Source organism: Drosophila takahashii, chromosome 3L (genome assembly GCF_030179915.1).
Source record: "Drosophila takahashii strain IR98-3 E-12201 chromosome 3L, DtakHiC1v2, whole genome shotgun sequence".
NCBI classification, from domain to species: Eukaryota; Metazoa; Arthropoda; class Insecta; order Diptera; family Drosophilidae; genus Drosophila; species Drosophila takahashii.
Window position 1 is genome coordinate 9,419,370 of NC_091680.1, and position 18,864 is coordinate 9,438,233.

Consider the following 18,864-nt stretch of genomic DNA (forward strand, 5'->3'; position numbering starts at 1 on the left):
TCAATTTTAGTCATATTTTTATTACTTAGCTCATAATTAAAGTTCATAATTTGGTTTTGTAAGATTACCGACTACTTAATTCAAATAACCGTTACACAAACTCCAACCGGTGAGGCAATACTTGAAATAATCCTAACATCATCAGTACCCATTATTTTAACAGTTTAGGGAATACCCTGAATAATTTCTTTGTTAATTCTTTCTGTTAATTTAAATTAGCTCAATTTTTGCGCCAAAAAACTAACAAAACAGGCCACAGGGTGATTCAGGGTGAAATTCATGAGTAAAAAATCGGTTGGCAGCGCGCTAAAAAGTCAGTTGGCAGCGCCACGCCAGCCGCGGCCAACTTCGCGTTGCAAAATGCTCTTGTTGGTGTTGTTGTTCTTGTGTTTGTGATTGTAAATAAAGGCCAAACAGTCAGCGCGAAACGTTAAAAGCAACCTTTGGGCCTGGCCAGAATGTAACACCTCTCCACCAAGAGCAAACAGCGAACGTAAGCGTAAAGTGTTCAATTAAGCCAAGTGACTTGACTTTGTTCGGAGCAGCGAAAGAGAGACGGTGAAATAAATGTGGGCAGGAAGTGGGAAGTGCGATGAACGACAACAAAAAAAGTGTGTATTGGCCAAAAGAAGCTCGCATTGGTAGCAACACAAAACCATTCTCACACACACGACACGGCGCTCTTTAAACGCTGCCGCGCTCTCTCTCCCTCTCTCTATCATTTTCTCACATTTAAACGACTGCGACGCGTCTCTTGCAAACTTTTTAAAGCGGACGCCAGCGATATTCGGTTCTCATTTCGATGTGGAACGGTAAAGAACCTGTGTCGCTTCCGCCGCGATTCGCGAAAATAACACAAAAATAGCCATTATATTTTTGCTCAATCAAATAAAAGCCACTTCAACGGTGGTATATGTGTGTGTACAGGAAGAGATCGGATAGATCAGAAGCAGTGCAAGAAAGAAAAGTGCAAAGCGAAAGTTTTGATTGTGCAGCATCCGCCATCTCGCTCTGGCAGGCGCGCGTGTAACGGTAAACGCCTCTCACACCTCTCACGCCTCTCCCGCCCCAACAACAAAGTCAGCAACACATTCCAAGGAAAGCGAAAAGTGCGCGCTTGTGTGTGTCTGTGCTTTATTTCCATTTAAAAAAAAAACAACAAATTCAATATTCAATCTTTGATTTCGATTTCGATTGGCCAGATGTGTTTATTAAATGATTGCGCACACTGTGTGTTATTATGGCCTTATTGAATAAACTCTTCTTTCCGTCGGCAACACCAACAACACCCGCGAATTTAGCGGCAGCGCCCACGCTGACCGCAGCGTCCGCAGCAGCAGCAGCGGCAGCGTTAATTAATAACCAAACAACAATACCAACAACTACAGGAACAGCAACAACAACAACAGTGCCGGCGCGGACAACTCACGCCTCTGCCGGCGTCGCTGCCTCTGCCGGCAATAGTTCGTCGTCCGCAAAAGCTACAAAACAAACTTCGCGAAATTATCTAAGGTAAGTGTTTATCTGTTTGACAACAACACAAAAAACTAACACCCGGTATTAGTGTATCGATATAAAATGCGCGCACAACAAAAGAAAAAGAGGTGCAGCTGCAAACGCTCACACAAATGCCTGCATACATGCGAAAAGGCGTTCTCATGATGCGTTTCACACTCACCTATGCCCCTCCCCCACCCCGTTCTCTCGTTTGCACTACCTGCGCTTCCTCTTCCTCTTCTCTTTGTTCGTACGCAAATTGGCAAAGCGTAAAACGAGGACGATAACCCAGCACACAAATTCGGCATGCACTAGTCAGCGTCACGTACGCCGCCTGCCGCCTATTTCGATATGATCTTAAAATCAATGGCCAAAAAACCGAACCGAAAGACCATTGAATGCTAAATATTGAGGGATTACAAAGATGCAGTTTGCAGCTGTTCCGAATACGTCACAAAGAAGGCGCATTATCATGGTCCCTTTTCGTTGCCTTGTAAGAACGACAGTGGGTTCTTCTTAAAGAGCACCCGGGTTACCTGAAATGTTTCCATTTGCAGTTGCTAATCTACATTACATGCTTTAATTTTAATCCGAAAACGATTTGTTTGAAACTAAATTTCCAGATGCTCTTTGGTAGGATGAGAAATGGTTGTATGATGTATTGATCTGTCTGAACCTGGATACATTTTCTGTTAAATGCTTTTTCATTTGTGGCTAGAACTCTAATGTTTTAACAAATTAGGGATATAATTCTTTTTTTTTTTTAAGTTTTTGGACTATTTATAATTGAATTATCGCAGACCTTTATTTTTGGCCTTGTCTTGGCCACATATGGCTGCTCCACTGTATATCGATAACGATAGCCTGCATAGCTCCAAGAACAACAACAAGCCCTAAATCACCCAACACCCCCAGCAGTGCATATTGGGTAGTCACGGTGGGTGCATGTGAGCGAGTAGATGCGTTGATGTTTGGCTGTTGCCGTTTCTTTCGCTCGCATGGCTCCACACCCATCGATTGAGCTGCGCGCGCAAATAACTGTGCCCCACTATGCTCTGCCTCTCCCCACGCTCTTCCCCCCTTCCGAAACCGAACGTTTCGTTCTCGGTTCGGCTCTCTTCGCTATCGCTTCGTGAATGTTTCGTGAGCTAGCCCTCTCGCTCGCACTCCCGCAGACGTGGGCATACGCCTATGGGCTGGCGCGGGGGCGTGGTGGGGGGAGGCGGCGGCAACGTCAGGCGCAAATGTAAATAAAAGCGAATCACATGACTTGCTAATCGGCGGTCGCGGCCTGCTCTCGTGATTATTATGTCATACACATTTTGTTGTTGGCGCTGCGCATTGTTTTTGTTGCTCCTCGCTTAATTCATTTCATTATTATTTATTACACTATTTACTTATGCTGCTGCATACGCTTTACAATGTTGATTTTTGACACTTTACGCGGCTTGTGCGTGGGTTCTGATTGTTGTTTTGGTTCCTGTTGTTGTGACTGCGAGTGTGTCTGTGACTGTGATTGCGGGGCAGAAACAGCGGGATGCTCTGTTAACTGTTAACGGTTAACTGGCGGACACACCCACGTCCGCTTTTCTAGGAATGCTGTGATTCCGACACCTTTTACAATTTCCTATGTATGACATTTTTGCGAAATCAAAACGGATAAGATTACAGTTCTCCGAAAACCTATTTATTTATTTGTTTATTCCTACGAAGGTGTCGATGTGCATAAAGTTGGCAAAACAATCTTTGAGTTTTAGGGTTTGTTTGAGGTATATTTATTTAGTCATTAGTTCACCGAAATGTTAATGTTTGTTTTTATATTCTATTTTGCTTTAAAATTTCATCGGAATCTTCGTTGTACTTTACACTGGCCACGTCCGATTTCTTGTGAAAGTTTATTTATTCATTTAGTCTTGGTTTTTTTCGGGTATATTCTATTTAATCAAAGTTTTAAAAAATGTTAGATCTTCAGTATTTAAATATAAATTTTGTTTTTCAGTGTCAACATTTCTATTTCTATCAAAGAATTCCAAATCATTTAATTCTGATAACAATCTAACCCCACATTTTTGACTACTCACGATGATAATACCCACCACAGATACCAAACCTTTTTCGATATGCAAAAAAAGGCTAATTGATGACAAGTACCACTGACATTTGTTGACGGTGTCCATAAAATATTTCAATCGTTTTCCCATTTATTTTTTGGGTCCCCTAATCTGAGGGCCCCCGTTGCCCGGCTAACTCGATTAGCGCCTCGTCCACACTGTCAATCGGCCGCCTTATCGGTCAGACGCCGAGCTGGCATTTAAAATATATATGGAGTAATGGTGAAATTGTCAGATTCGAGTGTGTATTGACCAATATTCGGGGCTGTATATACATTTATGGCCGCGCTTGTCGCCAACATTCGCCATCGCCATCACGTGATAGAAACTTTTCACTCTGCTAATTAAGCGCCGCCAGCTTTTGGGGTTTTTGCACTTTGCCCGCAAACACTCGCTCTCACACTTGGCGAATAATACTAATAATAATAAAAATACAAAACCTGTAAAGTGTAGACAGCCGGCCCGACTAACTCCCCCTCAAAAGGCCCCCGAAACACCCCCTTTTCGACGCTTTATCTTTGTACTAGGTCAGGTTTTTTTCGGATTCGCTGTAAACTAAACAAACGTTTACACTAATAGCGGTTAAAAACTCCACTCGGGCCAAATACATTTATTTGTTTATTTGCTTAATTTAGTTGGGTGACGGCAATAAATTACGGCAGCACGCTTGGGTAAATTTCCACGACAGAATCTGAACCTCCACTTATCGTTCATATTTCCAACGGGCCCCAAAAGAAATGATTTAAAAATACTTTCGGTCTCTGATAGGCCGAGAGCTAAGAATAAAAAAGAGCTGGCGAAAAACAAGCGGCGAAAAGCGCTGACACTTGTGTATATTAAAGAAATGGTGAAATGCTGGAAATCAAGGTCTGGAAATTCGAAGTGATTCAGCCGCGCGGGGAGGGTGAATCATTTCCTTTGGACCCCGGCGTGACCATGTTTAGACATTTGCTAGCCAGTTGGTCACATGACAGTTTTTTTTGCTGCTAAATTTTGCCCCGATATATGCATGATATAAAAGCAAAAAAAATCCAAAAAATCCAAAACCAGACATTTGGCATCATGTGCCTTTGAAGGCGCGCATTCCTTAACCCAATTCGCAAGTCATTCACATTCGTATTCGCATTCGCATTCGCCCGATATCCAGCACATATGGCGTCCAAAAATACATATAGCCGTTATTAGCGAGCTGGTATTAATTCCCGATAAGTTCGGGGATTTCAGGCTATAGGCTATATACAAACTGTGATTTCATACACCCCTCGAAGCTCTGGTACTCATGTGCACAATCGCCTCGCGATCTACAAAGTGCGATTCGCAATCTGTCGATCGTTTCGACTTTCACATGAATTCGAGTCCCAGTCAGCCAGCCAGCTACGCAAATCAAGGGAATTAGCACCTTTTGTGGAAAACTTTGGCCCAACAAAGTCTCATTATGATCGGTGGACCAGGGGCTTCAGGCACGTGTGAAACACAATAAAATACGCGTTCGATTGGCGATCAAACAAAGCCACACATATCAATCTTCCACACAACACTAAAAAAAAAAATAACAAAAATCAAAATCACCGCTCTGAATGAACCATTATGGATGATTTCACTTAGAGCCTTAGGCAAATGAGTCGTAAATTGGGAGGGAATGAGAATTCATTAATAGTTTTTGATATTTGATAACTGCCCGCCAATTGAATGGCCAAACAATCGCCGGCCGGCCAGACATCAATCAAAGTGGTTCGCAGCAGGTGTGAACTTATTACATGGGCCGTAACGTTACGATCCGTCGAGCCGTAAGGTAATAGAGTAGTATAGTAATAGACCAGGTGCCAACGTGTCTGGCTCTAGTTTTTCTGGCCGTGGGCCACATGTCAGGAGAGGTGTTATACCCATCACACCAAACAGCGAACCCCCAGTCCCGATTCCCCGATTCCCCCCGATTCCCATTATCATCGCCATCAGTGCAATTAAATATGTACGCGTATGACTGCGGCGGAGAAGTCGGCACACAAACTTTAGTTATGTGCAAACAGAAATCAGCACATTTAAATGGCAGCGTTTCGAGTGGAAAGGGGCGATGTGTGTGCTTCATGTGCGAAGTCGCGTGGTCTGCCAAGTCATATGAGTAGTGAATCGTCGGCGACGACGTCGCGTATCCAGTTTTTGTTGTTGCCTCGGGACCCGTTCCGATAGCAGATGCACTCGGAAAAACAATGTATATTTTATTAGATTTAAAATAGGGATTCAGTAAACAAAATTCCAAGGGAATCCAATCTTTTTTACTTACCTAATTTTCTTAATTAATTTAATTATTTTTTCTTTATTTTATATTCCATATATTTTTTAATTATTTAGAAAAGAATTAAATATATATTAATTTAGTGTTAATTTAATTATCAACAAAAGAACTCTATCGCATACAAATGAAATATTTCAAGCTATAGCAAAGTATTTCCGGTCAAGGCCGAATTTTTCCTTATTTTACTTCTTATAGATCTCAAGTACTTTTTTGGTAAAGCGAAATTACAAAACAAGTTTGTAAAGCCCAGAGTGCTTGATAACTTAATCGGATTACCATTGAACTTCAATATTTTGAACTTGAATAGTAAATAAAACAAAATAATTCTATTATTGAGCCATCAATGCCATTTATTGTTGGAAAAGGCCTGTTATAAACACGTTCCTAACTACGATGTTAGATGCCAGTAATGAGATTTAATAATTATAGGAATTCTTTGTATTTTCACTCTATTTTTTTGCCAGTGTAGACGGCAGCGCTTCTCTGTCTGTGGACTGGCCCTGTTGTCACCCATTATCAGTTGACAAAACGCTTTTATTTTCCACCGCCCCATATCAATAAGCAGGGCAAACAAAATAAGAGCCCAAAGTGCCTAAGCCGAGAGCTCCATTAACAGAAGCTCAACGAGACACCTTATGGGTGAACTTTCCCAGGGGGCGGTATTTCCTAATAGTTTCCAATGGCCCATGCATATGGCTATATTTAAATTAAGTTTACCACCCACAACCACTGTTTACCATTGCCTCAGGCCAAATTCAAACGCTCATCGAATCAGAGGGGTATTATTCCAAAAAGCACCTGGGATTGCACTCACCTGTTACCTGTTACTTCACGGAATTATGGAAATATCATGCGAACTGTGTGCACACAGAAGTGTGAATAATGAGAACGGTTGTATATCTTTTTACGACCTTTTCGGCGAACCATAACTTTCAAGCCGTTAAAGTCCAGTTCGAGAGCTTTAAATAATGGGTGCTGTTGGTGATTTAGAAGTATTCAACTTAAGTTTACACAGCGTTTTTAATTATCATTTCTGATTTATGTGTGGTCTTAAGAATTGTCAAGTGTAGATTTATAGATTGTCCTGAAAATGAAATACAGTCTATGGTATGAGATAAAAGATGGGTTGCTAAACTAAAATTTCTTTTTTAGGTTTCCCTGGGTAAAAGTATAAGAACTGCGTTATAAATAAGTAATCACCAAAGGGAATTTTTCGCCTGGCTAACCACATGATTCTAGGTTGTAAAATTGTTTATATGGTGGCTAGCTCACAAAGAACTTGGTTGTTCTGCCTTATCTGCAAGGTCTGGTTATTATTCTCCCTTTGCTCGTGCTTGTTTATGTATGTAAATGTTTTTTTTTTCCATTAATCCCTGACCCCAGTTCACTCAATGAGACCATTTTAATTGATTCCTCCTGCTGCGTTTGTGTATTTCCTCGGCACATGACGGAAGTTTCGTTTTTAAACTTGATACCGATCACCGGATTCCGTCATCTTTTTGCGACTTTAGAGTCTCTTCGGCTTGTTGACATTCGGGCCATGATCTCACCTGGGCTTCAGTTGGCCTATTCCCGGGGCAACCCGACCTGAGTCACGTTGTGTTTGCCAGGTGGAAACAGGTGCCCAATGTTAGCACTTGATGTGGGTATATATACCCATATGTATCTCTGGTTACCCGGGAACGTTCATTGATTGATTGCGCCCGCAAGTGCTCACCTGTCCTTTACCTCACCTCACCTTTTCCACCTTTTCCGGGTCTGTTTGCATTGGTCTCAAGTGACAATGGAAATCACTCGATATTTTTGTCGTCATTTGCTCATTAGTATTGTGAGCGACGACGACGACGACGACTCTTGTTTGTGTTTATTTATTTTGTATGTAGTTTATTTTTCCTTTTTGTGTTTGCCCGCCTGATAAATTTCTTATGTTCCAAAGAGTACGAGTGGGATTTGGGGGTATTGCCAATTCGTTTTGAACTTGACATTCGATTTTTGCGCCCAAAAGGACGGGGTGAAGGTCGTTTGAGTGTTGTTGGACGCGGACGTGTGCTCGCTGGATTTATTTGTGTGTGCATAACTGCTTATAATGGGCCCAATGATAATGATAGTCAATTTGCTGGGCGCAGCTGCCGTTATACTATATATATATATATACCTATATATATACATTATATATACCCATTGTCGTAGCCAAACGCCAACGTCTCCATCGCCATCGCCATCATCGTTGTTGGACGGTCGGTTGGTCGGTTGTTCGGTTGTTCGGTTGGGTCATGTGACTTGTTGTATGGATGGAGCAACTGGTTGTTTTTTCGCTTTAGCCGTAGCTTTTGCTTTTGCTTTTGCCGCTGCCTTGCCTTTTGTTGGCTGGATTGTCGTCGCTTTGGAAATCTGTGTGTTTATTCGCCACGCTCTCTTTCACTCACTCACACGAAAAGACAAAAGACACTGGGGGAAAAGGGGGCATCTGGGGGGAAGAAATCCATTCCAGAAGGCTTCAGAAAAAGAATGTTAGTTCTGTTCTCAAAGGCATCAGAATCTGTTAAAAAATATTTTTGAAATTAGTAGTTCTTATGATTACTTAATTTAAGTAATCCTAACACATGATACATCAGAGAGTTAACTAGATAATTTAATGCAGTTTGCATTGAGTTCAAGATTCTCGAGCGTAATACCAAGTGGATACAACCCGGAAATCTGTCTGAAGGTTATAGAAAACGAAAAATGTCTAGACGGCAAACAGACTGTGACTAAAGAATTATATATACTGAGCTTATACCTACCTTTTTTTATCTCTTTGATTAGGATATACCCCATCTTAAAAACAGTTACCTTTCGATTAAATAATCTTGAATCTAGACCAGTGGTGGATTTTTTTGTTGCATATTTTTTGAATATCACATTTCTTGTACTTTTACCCGAGTAGGAAGATTTATCCCCCATATTATCTGGACGATCGTTTTTAGAACCATTTAAAAATATAAAAATATTATAAATGTTTGAAAAAATAGAAAACATCTTTAAAAATCTAAATTTAAGGTTCTCGAAATTCTATTAAAGGTATCCCTTAGTGTGTAAGTGAGTAAGAATTTTAAACGATAAGATTTTCGGTTTTTCTCAGTGCAAAATCCGCAGACTGGGAGGTGGGGCGGCCAGACACGCTCTGTAAAGTCATTAACAGATGCTGATTTGATTACAATTGTGTCCCCTTACTCTCTGTTTATCACCCTGCTTTCTGTTTGTTTGGCTGTCTGTGAATTTGTGAGTGTGCAAAAGCCAAAACCAAAGCCAAATGTCTGGGACATATCAATTGCGGGCGATTTCCCATATCAATCAGTGGCGCGGAGTGCCGAAGAGTATCCAAGGGCTAATCAAAACATAATCCAGGCAAAGCCCGATAACGCCCGTCACCACTCGAGTGGGCACTCCGCCTTACATCCCCCATAAGTACACCTGGCCATATCAATCAAAATATATAGTGCAGACCCCGCGGAAGCGAGAGGGCTATATTAAATGGTATGGTGGGTGTTCGTTCTTGTCTTTCTTCATTATGCATGCGCCCGTCTGTATTTATGTAGGTACCCATGTGTGTATGTATTTATTTGCTTAATATTGTTTGGCTGTGGCTCGCTTTTGTTTTGCTTGCGTAGCTGAAAAAGCATGTGATCCCGGCGAGTGCCCCGCCCCCTCCCCCTCTCCCTCGGGCCCTGCCCAGAAATAATGAAAATAAAAGCTAAAGCAAAAAATATCTGAATAAACAACGCTTCTGCTGCTGCCTCTTCGAGCGATAAGTCAACTTAGCGGCCTTTCGATAATTGTTTTCGCGCTGATCTCTCCTCTTGGCCAGGTCAGCAGCCCAGGGCGCCTTGTACCTTCTGGCATCTGACTTTCTGGCCCCATATGCATATGCTCACGTAGTCATTGTCGTAGTAGAAGTCGTAGTCCCCCAGCGATCAGGGCTGCTGACAAAGTCCATTTAGGCGGGTAAGCGTTGAGCACCCTACACAAACAATAGTGGGGTATTTTTATATCTTTATCAACATAAAATTATCTTTAAACTTTTATATCTCCACTTTAAATTTAACATGCGGACGAGAAAACGGTCCTTAGGGTATGATATTTTTTTTTTTATTTCTCATGTTAAATTTAAAGTAAGCTTTAAACTGTGAGTTCCCATATAATTTCAAGGTTTAAGAAAACGGTTCTTAAGGTATAATACTTTAGGACACGTTTTTTGTCCGCATGTTATATTTAAAGTAAGCTTTAAACTATAAGTTCTTGAACAATTTCAAGGTTTAAGTTCTAAATATTAAAAAAAACTTATTTTAATAACAAATCTTCAGTATCTTCATTTAAAATGATAAATTATATTCCTTTGTCTGAATTTACATTTTAAATTTTAAATGATTTTCATAGAAACTAAAGAAACGACAAAATTAAAAACCTGAAAATCACCTGTGTAATTACATTCCCTAGAGCATTTAGCCTTCGACCGAAAACCACCGAAGAATGTCTTTAATGTCGTTATTAAATTTTGGCCATATGTCTTTCAACTAATCCATCAAACAATCATTCATCGCTGTCTCTTGACTTTTGGCCGAAAATATTTTTTTCCCTTTCTCTTTGCCATGTTTATGTGTGTGCTTGGTTTATTGTTATTATTATTTTTATTTTTTAATTTTTAAACAACATATTAACACATCAAGTCTATGACAAGCAACAAATGGTGGCCACATGATGCTCGTCCGACTTTTGGATTCCACTTGGGGGGTTTGGGGTTTTTGGGGTTCGGCTTCTTTCGGTTATGTTCGGTTTTGGGTGCGCAGCTGGACGAACGACGAACGGATGGATCCGATCCGATCCGATCCGAGAAATCATGTGAGCGGCGCTCCAATTTGGATGCCCCATGTCGCGGCCCCGAAGTCGCCTCGTTGAGGATCGTTGCTTGTATTATCTGCATGAGTGTTTCAGCGTACTGCCCTCGTATATGTACATATGTACCTATATCATCGATTGGCCAGGCAGGCGGGCCTTATTATAATGCATATGCGAGTGAGCTCGTCGCTCGTCTCGCTCTGACGAGTGGGCACGGGACCTGGGCTTTTCATTCCCCGTTCCCTAGTTCCTCGGCTCCTCGGTTCCTCAGTTCCCGAGTTCTCGAGTTCCCAGTGCGATCGCGAGCGCCTTGAACTTCATTTGCTGACTAGCATCGCGGCCATAAAGATATCGACGCGTCGTCGGTCCGCGTTAATCGGGGGTCCAACGGTAAATGTTACAGTTCAACTTCTCCAACTCCAAAATAGGTATTTTGAAAAAAAGAAAGAGAAAATTAAATTTAAAATTATAGTAATTATAATTTTTTTAATGGATATTTAAACAGCTTTTTCATTTCCAGAAATAAAACAACAAAAATAATTGATATTTATAAACCTAATAATAATAATAATATTGTTACCTAAATTGAGGAGTAGTTATTCCTCCATCATAGTAATTCATTTCGTGACTTCTTTGTTAGTAAATAAAGAATTTGTTTACACTTTAATTTGCAAAATCTCTCAAGTAAATATTGAATTTTAGCTTGGTTATCAATTTGTTGATAAACTCAAATAATACATTTAATAATACTAAAGGTCTTATTCCGGTGAAATTAGAATTTTTGCCTTTCGAATTCCAAGAAATGGTTTTCCCACCTAAAAAGCTTTAGATGTTACAATCTACTTAACAAAGAATTTGTTCTATTGTGAAATTATAGATAGGCAAGGTCGAGTGGGAGAAGTACGACTATCGTAACTAAGGAAATTTCCTTTCCGGCCAGACAGTTGGCGCTATCGCGAAGCTGCAGGTGGAATTACCCTTTGTCGCATGCATACGCCGCCCTTCAAATCCAAGTAAGCAAGTAAGCACGGTCAATAAATTGGCCCCGATCCGGGAAAGCCGGACATTGGACAGCCGAGGACAACAAAGGGACCGCCGGCTGGTCAGTTAGTTCTCCCACTATATGTACTTATATCCACTATATCAGTGGGCCCTCGTGACCGGGCCAAACACCAAAAAAACACCTTCGTAATCGCTGTGCGTGCGGGCTCCCCCCTTCTTATCGCGGGGTTGTAAAACATTTATTAAGCTCTAAAACTAGTTCGCCCACTCCCCCTCCCATTTAAAAGCCAACTCCCCGCCCCCTGAAACGGCAAACGACTATCATCAGTTGGGCTAATTGTTAATTATAGCGCTAATTTCGGAAAAGGCGCCTTCTCAAAGTTAGCGCTACTTAGACAAGCCATTTATAAAGCCACTAAAAATAAATTAGCTCAAATCTGTTGTACGAGCTTTAAATCGAGTACGGCGACTGCCGATTTGTCTGGCATGTGGAGTGGATTTCTAGTGGGTTTATTGGGTATTTTGGAGGGGGTACCACATCATTACCGTTGACAGGATCCGTCAACAAGTTATGTATTTTATTTATTTTATTTTAAAATGATTTTGCACCATTGTTTATGAGTCACTTTTACCCCTGGAAACTGGAATTTAAACCAAATAGTTTAGAGCATATTACCTATTACATTTTACCTTTGCGTTGTGAAATAATATTTAGATATTTTTATTTATTTCTAAAAGTTCTTAAATACATATTGTAAAAGTCTTCATTGATAACTTAATTTGTAGCTGCTGAGATATACATATCATTTGCTGGCACTACTTAGATCATCCAATTATAGAACTGACGAAAATAAATTGGTTTAATTTAACATTCGACTTTGCCGTCATGTGACTAGTGACACCTTCACTTTCCACAATTCAGAGAGTTCAAAGTTCAGCATTAGTGGGTTTTAGGCGGCCTTATCTTTCGACATTTTGGTGTTCGGGGTGTAAAAGATTTGTCGACAGTACTCAACGTCGTCCCCGCTCTTTTATGGGGATGGGGCATGAGTAATCGTCACGTGCCAACTGAGGGGTCGCTATATATAGAGCACAGCATTTGCCATTTTATCGACGACAATGAACAAGCACAGAGAATACGAGATCTGTTCGAGATGTGCGCATTATAATGAACCTCGTCTGGTGTGGGAAACAGTGGGTGGCATTTTGACGACCTTCTAGTGGAACTCTAGAATCCCAATTTTAGGTGCTATCGAATGGCAAATAAGGTGTGGTAACAAAAAGTAAAATAACTGGGAGATATAATATATGATATTATATATATTAATTAATAGCAACTAATAAAATAATCCATTTAAGGACAATTAATGTATGAAATATTTATTATTTGAAATTTCTTCCAATAGAAATAACCTTTTGCATTTATTATCCTTCCTTGCAGTCAATTCCCCTTCGAGGGCAGCCAGGTGCGAGTTCTGCTCTACAAAGAGGATGACAGCCGGCGACTGCTCTTCGACTCGAATGCCCTGCAGAAGGTGACGCACAGGGACTCATCGGGCGCATCCGCATCCGTATCATCCTCATTATCCTCAACGAGTGGCGGTGGAAAGTTCCTTAAGAATGAGAAGTACACATCGCTGCAGAATGGCAAGATCCAGTCAAAGGCACATTCCAGCAATGGCAGCAACTTCATCGAGGTGTGCGCCGAGTATGGTTATAAGGTGAGTCATCCGATGATTTAATATATTCCAACTTCTAGGGTGGGTACTGAAAATTATAGTGCACTTAAATATCAGTAGTGACTTAATTTCATCAAAAAAAAAGTCATGTCACCGTAAAATCGATATGTGCATGTAAATGTCTGGTTATGCATAACCCATATCGTTTTTACATGTAATTTACCTGGCTCCATTTCCAGTTAAATGTAAAATCGATCTATAGTTCATATCGATTTTTTTTTGGGTGTTTTCATTTATATATTTTCCAAACTGTTATTATAGCTTAGAAGTTGATTAATGAGAAGTTAACAAAATAGATTTCGGACTAATTTATTTAATATTTTTTTACTTTACCAGCATAATCGACCCTCTGGAGCTGACATCACACCGCTGGGCGAGATGGTGTTTGGCTCGCTGCCGATGTCCTTTTGCGGAACGGCCCTGAAGGTGCACTGGCTGCCGGAGCCGGCGAGGATCCTGTGCTCCCAGGTCTACCTGACGCCCACCGGCAACGGAGGAGGCTCTGCAGCCAGCAGTCACTCGCCCTACTCCACGCTCTCCACGAACAGCCTGGCGACGCCGCGCACCTCGATATGCAGCGAACACGGCTCCATGGATGGTCTCTCGATGAACTCCTTCTCGATGCCCTTCAGCGTGAGTGTGGGTCGCCAGATGAGCCTGACGCCACCGTTGGACGTTCCGGCAGCGCCGGCGGACCAACAATCGCTGTCCATCCACTCGATTGACTCGAGCGGCCCTCGTTACTCCTCCACCTACAGCACGGCCACGGATTCGGGCTATTCTGCGAGTGGGAGTGGCAGTGCAGCTGGCGGAGATCAGTGGTCCTATCAGTACTCATCGACGCGCAGCAGTCTGGGCAGCGTGCTCTCCGATCAGTCGGATGCGATGCGAAAGCTGAGCATGGACTCGGCCTGCTACACGGGATCCTCTCCCTACCTCGACGGATTCGCCAGCGATGGCTGCCTGCAGCGAAGAATCTCGCGCAATTTGCGCACCTCCTTCGAGAATGAGCATTCCAAGAACGATTTTATCGGCTTCCTCAGCGACAATTACGTGGTTGCATCGGGAGGAGCTGGAGGAGCTGGAGGCGGCGGCGGCAGCGAGGGTGGCGGAATGGCTCCACCGCAGTACCGAAGGGCCAGCTATTGTGCGAACGAGTCGCGAAGTAATCCGGAAATGGGCAGGCGGCAGGCCAACCTGCGACGCAGGGCGAAACTGGGCCTGGCCGTGTGCATCTCGATGAGCGAATCCTTCGAGGAGGAGATGGAGCTGTTCTGCAGCGAGCATATCGCTCTGCTGGAATCGATGCTTAGTCGGCTGAGGGCCAGCACAGAGCATGCGTACATCAATCACAAGAACTTTCTGCAGGTAAGGATCACACAGACACAATCCTGAAAATTAAAAATAACCAGGATTTTTTGTGCGATCCTCAGATCATGTTTCAGGCCTGGCAGGACACGCAGCAGTGGTTCAGCGATCTCTTCACCGCCCCGCGCATCAAGACGCCCGTCTGGCTGAGCATCACCACCAGCGGCAGCAAGTACTCAAAGACTGTGGCCGAGAGATTCATCAAGGAGCTCTGCGACCTGCTCTCTTTTGCCGATACCAAGGACTCTAATTTGTAAGTTTACTAACCCCTTAAATATTCATTAATTAATAATAATTTCCCCATTCCTTTTCAGCTTCATCAGCACCATGTTGACGGGGATTCTCACACACCATTTGGGCTGGGTGGCCACCGTGTCCGCCTTCAACAGCGCCGGCTTGCGTCGCTCGGAGTCCTCCGCCTCGGCGGCAGCCATCGAGCAGCGGGCCAAGCTGCTCCAGGTGGCCCAGAAGCATCCGTACAATGCGTTGTGGGCGCAGCTGGGCGATCTTTACGGAGCCATCGGCATGCCGCCCAAGCTGGCTCGCACCATTGTCTGCGGAGCGGAGAAACTCTGGGTGGAGAAACTGCTCAACGTGCTGACCTACTTCATTCGCTGCAGCGAGGTGCGGCGAGCGGCCAAGCGGGAGGATTTTAACAAGCAGCTGATCAACGACCTGGTTGCCCAGAGCCAGGCCCAAAATCAGTCGAGCAATCAGGAGCGGCACAAGAGTCCGCCGACGCAAATGCGTGGATTGAGCAGGACGGCCACCTGCAAGCAGAATCTAAATGCCATTGTCGATGAGAATGCAGACGATGAGAATGGCGAACTGAATGGCTACGATGGCGGGGAGGAGAACGAGAACGGTGAGCTGGACGCATTGGACTCTGGCGATGGGATGCAGACGCTGAAGAAGAACGAGATTCCCACTGTGCTGGCCTTCCGGGACTCGCACTTTGTGCAGCAGGAGCTGCGTATCGGCAACTATCTGATGGACACGGGCATTGACAAGAAGACCCTGTTGGCGCGGCAGGCGCAGCAATATTTTCGCACCGGCAAGGACGGCCGGATCCGTTTGACCGTGACCACGCCGGACAACGTGGAGCTGTGCATGGAGGAGGAGCAGTCGAGCGGCACGGGCTCTGTAAGCACGGGATCCGTGGACGACGGGGCCATCGAGGCGATCGACTATGAGGACAACGTGGAAGCGCCGCCCAAGAAGAATTTCTTTTGGAACATGGTCCCAGTTGCGGGCGTTAAGGAGGGACTGAGTCTCAGCGATCTGGCCAAGCTGCAGCAGGGAATACGGATCATTAACCGCAAGCTGGAGCGACGCAGCAGCAGCTACTCGGTTGAGGGTAATCCCGACCAGCAGCAAAGCAAGACGACAGTAGGCGACTTTGAGCCACTTAGCCACGAGAGACGCGCATCGCATTTGTCGCTCTCCGATCTGATCACGCAGAACAGCATGGGCAAGAGCGATCGCATGACCTGGGGCATCGAGCCCATCAAGGAGAACGTGAGCCTGGAGGAGCAGATCCACTTCGATCACTGCCACAAACTAATCGAGCGGGAGCACGGCATCTGCCGCCAAACATCGGCGGACAATGGCAACGGTGTTGTCTTTGTTCTCGGCGACAATGAGCCGCTGATCAACCTGAAGAAGAGCAGCGAGGATCTGAGCGGAGATCAAGATCAAGCCAAGCCCACGCTGATGCTGTGCGCCCAGCATCAGCGCACCCACGACCGCAGTAAACACTCGGGCATGAAGTTTAACTTCGAGCAGTATCCGCAAATTGCCACCAACTATATGAAGAGCAAGAACCTTCTGATGTCGAACTATGATCTGCTAATGGACAAGGCCACCAAGCTGGAGGCCAGCGAGGCAGCTGCTCTCAAGGGAAGCGATAGCACGGCCACGCTGGCGGCTAGCAGTAGCTCCACGGCCGCACTGCCTCCTCCGGCCACTCCGGTGGCCGCGAGTAGCGATCGTTGCGTCGTGTGCAGCAGTGGCGTTTCGGCCACTTGGAACCAAACGCCTTCCAACGCCACCGAGCTGGAGTTTGAGACCGATGAGGTGCACTGCTACAATCAGAGTGGGATCGGTAATGGATCCAGCTCGAAGGTCTTGCAGGCTGTCAACTCGGCCGCCTCCATAGATACGCTCAAGTCGGCGGTTGCCGTTGAGCCAACGATTCCCACCCAGATGCAGACCACCTATATGCGCAAACAACAGCCAAAGCGTGTGCCTTCTGGTCGCAGTTCGGTCTCCTCGGTGGCCGCCAAGTGCGCGGCGGTAAATGTGTCACAGCAGATGCTAAAGCTGCCTGTTCCGGGCGTCAAGGAGCTGCCGCAGGACGATGACTCCCCGGGCGATCAGCTGCGGGCCGGTTTCATTCCCTCGCTGCTGCTGAGCGTCAGCGATCACTACGTCTCCGATATGGTTCTCCAGGTGGGTGACTCAATCACTCATGGATCTTTAATTGTTACTAATTATGTCATGTTAATTTCGTAGGGAACTTGTGCGCCGCCTAACAAATGGGAGATGCATCTCCGCGAGGATCTGGCGCTGGCCGCGCGTTCCGCCTCGCTAATCTCACAGCCGGCGGAGAACATAGCCATCGTGGCGGACATGGACAAGTGGGATGTGCGGCTCATCTCGTCGCAGACGCAGCAGTTTCCGTACGCCGGTGGCCAGAGCTCGCCAGTGGGCATGTCCCAGCTCGTGTCCAGCATGCTGGAGACGGTGCAAGCCATGCATGCAGGTGGAATTCCCGCCTACGAGGTAGATATGCCAGCATTTTTACTTCGCAATCGGTCTTTGTTAATTCGGAATTGGTCTTTTTTCAGTGCCTGTCGTTCCTGGAATCAAAGCTGCAGGAAATCTACCTGCAATCGGAAACTTTGGCAGCATTCCTGCTGGAAACGGACCCTTGCCGGCTGAGCGACATCACCAATCCGCTGCAGCTCTCCGAAAACGATGTGCCGCTGCTGCTGTCGATCGCATATATACACACGCCCAAGATCAGCCGCAAGTGCGGCATCAGCTTCAGGTGACAGGCTGTCGCCGTCTGCTGAGCCTGAGCCAGGACATTGCCAAACATTCTACCAATTATCAACCTTCAGCCGAGCTCTTCTCATGCATCATCCAAAGCGAAACAAGCAAATACTCCAGCGAATTTTATTTTCACTGATTTTGTGATATATATTTATACGTGTATGAATCTAGCGCTTAAAAGCAGGATACGTTAGTGAGCCATAGCTTAGCCTTAGCCCCTCGAACGGAGCCGATCTGATCTGATATGATATGATTTTGAACAGAAACGATTGGTTTCATACTATTTTAATCGCCCGGTGTAAACGGGTCGTTCATCGAAATTTACCACATCCACTCATCGCGGTCACATGAAGAAGTATTGTAAATTATCCGGGTTAGATTTAGCCGGGCCAGATTGCGTTGGCGTCGGCGGTGACGATGATGATGACGACTCCGGCTTAGCAGCACTCGAAAAGCCCTGCTATCGGATCGATCGATCGCCAAAACATATCTTGCCCCGCCCCACTTTTGTAGTGCTTGATTTAGATTTAATAATTTATGACAGCAGTAATATAATCGTAGCATTAATTGTATAAGTTTACAATACCCTAGGGATGCAGTGCAGCTAATAAATAATATATGTATAACGAATTATAGGAAACAACTAAACAAACAAATAAATCAAATCAAAATATGTATATATTTTTTTGAAGAAGAGAATATACAACAATTTTTAAATGAAATAACCAATGAGTTTTATTTAGATAGCACGTGGGATATTTTCTTATCTTGACGAAGTAAAAAACCAGTGACGAACGTACCTTAAACTTATGGACAAAAATGGTTAAACATTTGAATAAACAAATACTGTTATTCTAATATTTTAGCTGGAATTAGAATGTAATTCCGCTCTGAGTTCGTAATTCAATTCAAAATCGATTGG

At 44.2% G+C, this 18,864-nt stretch overlaps 1 protein-coding gene across 2 annotated transcripts; it reads left to right on the top strand.

Moving 5' to 3' along the window:
- Window positions 1-378: 378 nt before the first annotated feature.
- On the top strand, window positions 379-18,667 carry LOC108059233 (folliculin-interacting protein 2). Of its 2 annotated transcripts, XM_070214586.1 has the most exons (8): window positions 379-493; window positions 1,203-1,512; window positions 13,220-13,499; window positions 13,854-14,885; window positions 14,951-15,138; window positions 15,200-17,336; window positions 17,400-17,669; window positions 17,735-18,667. In XM_070214586.1, the coding sequence occupies exons 2-8, from the start codon at window positions 1,241-1,243 to the stop codon at window positions 17,939-17,941; spliced, it is 4,386 nt and encodes a 1,461-aa protein (XP_070070687.1). In that variant the 5' UTR covers window positions 379-493; window positions 1,203-1,240; the 3' UTR covers window positions 17,942-18,667. The 2 variants fall into 2 exon arrangements, with proteins under 2 accessions (XP_070070687.1, XP_070070688.1); XM_070214587.1 differs by lacking the exons at window positions 379-493; window positions 1,203-1,512 and adding an exon at window positions 11,675-11,789.
- The last annotated feature ends 197 nt before the right edge of the window (window positions 18,668-18,864 follow it).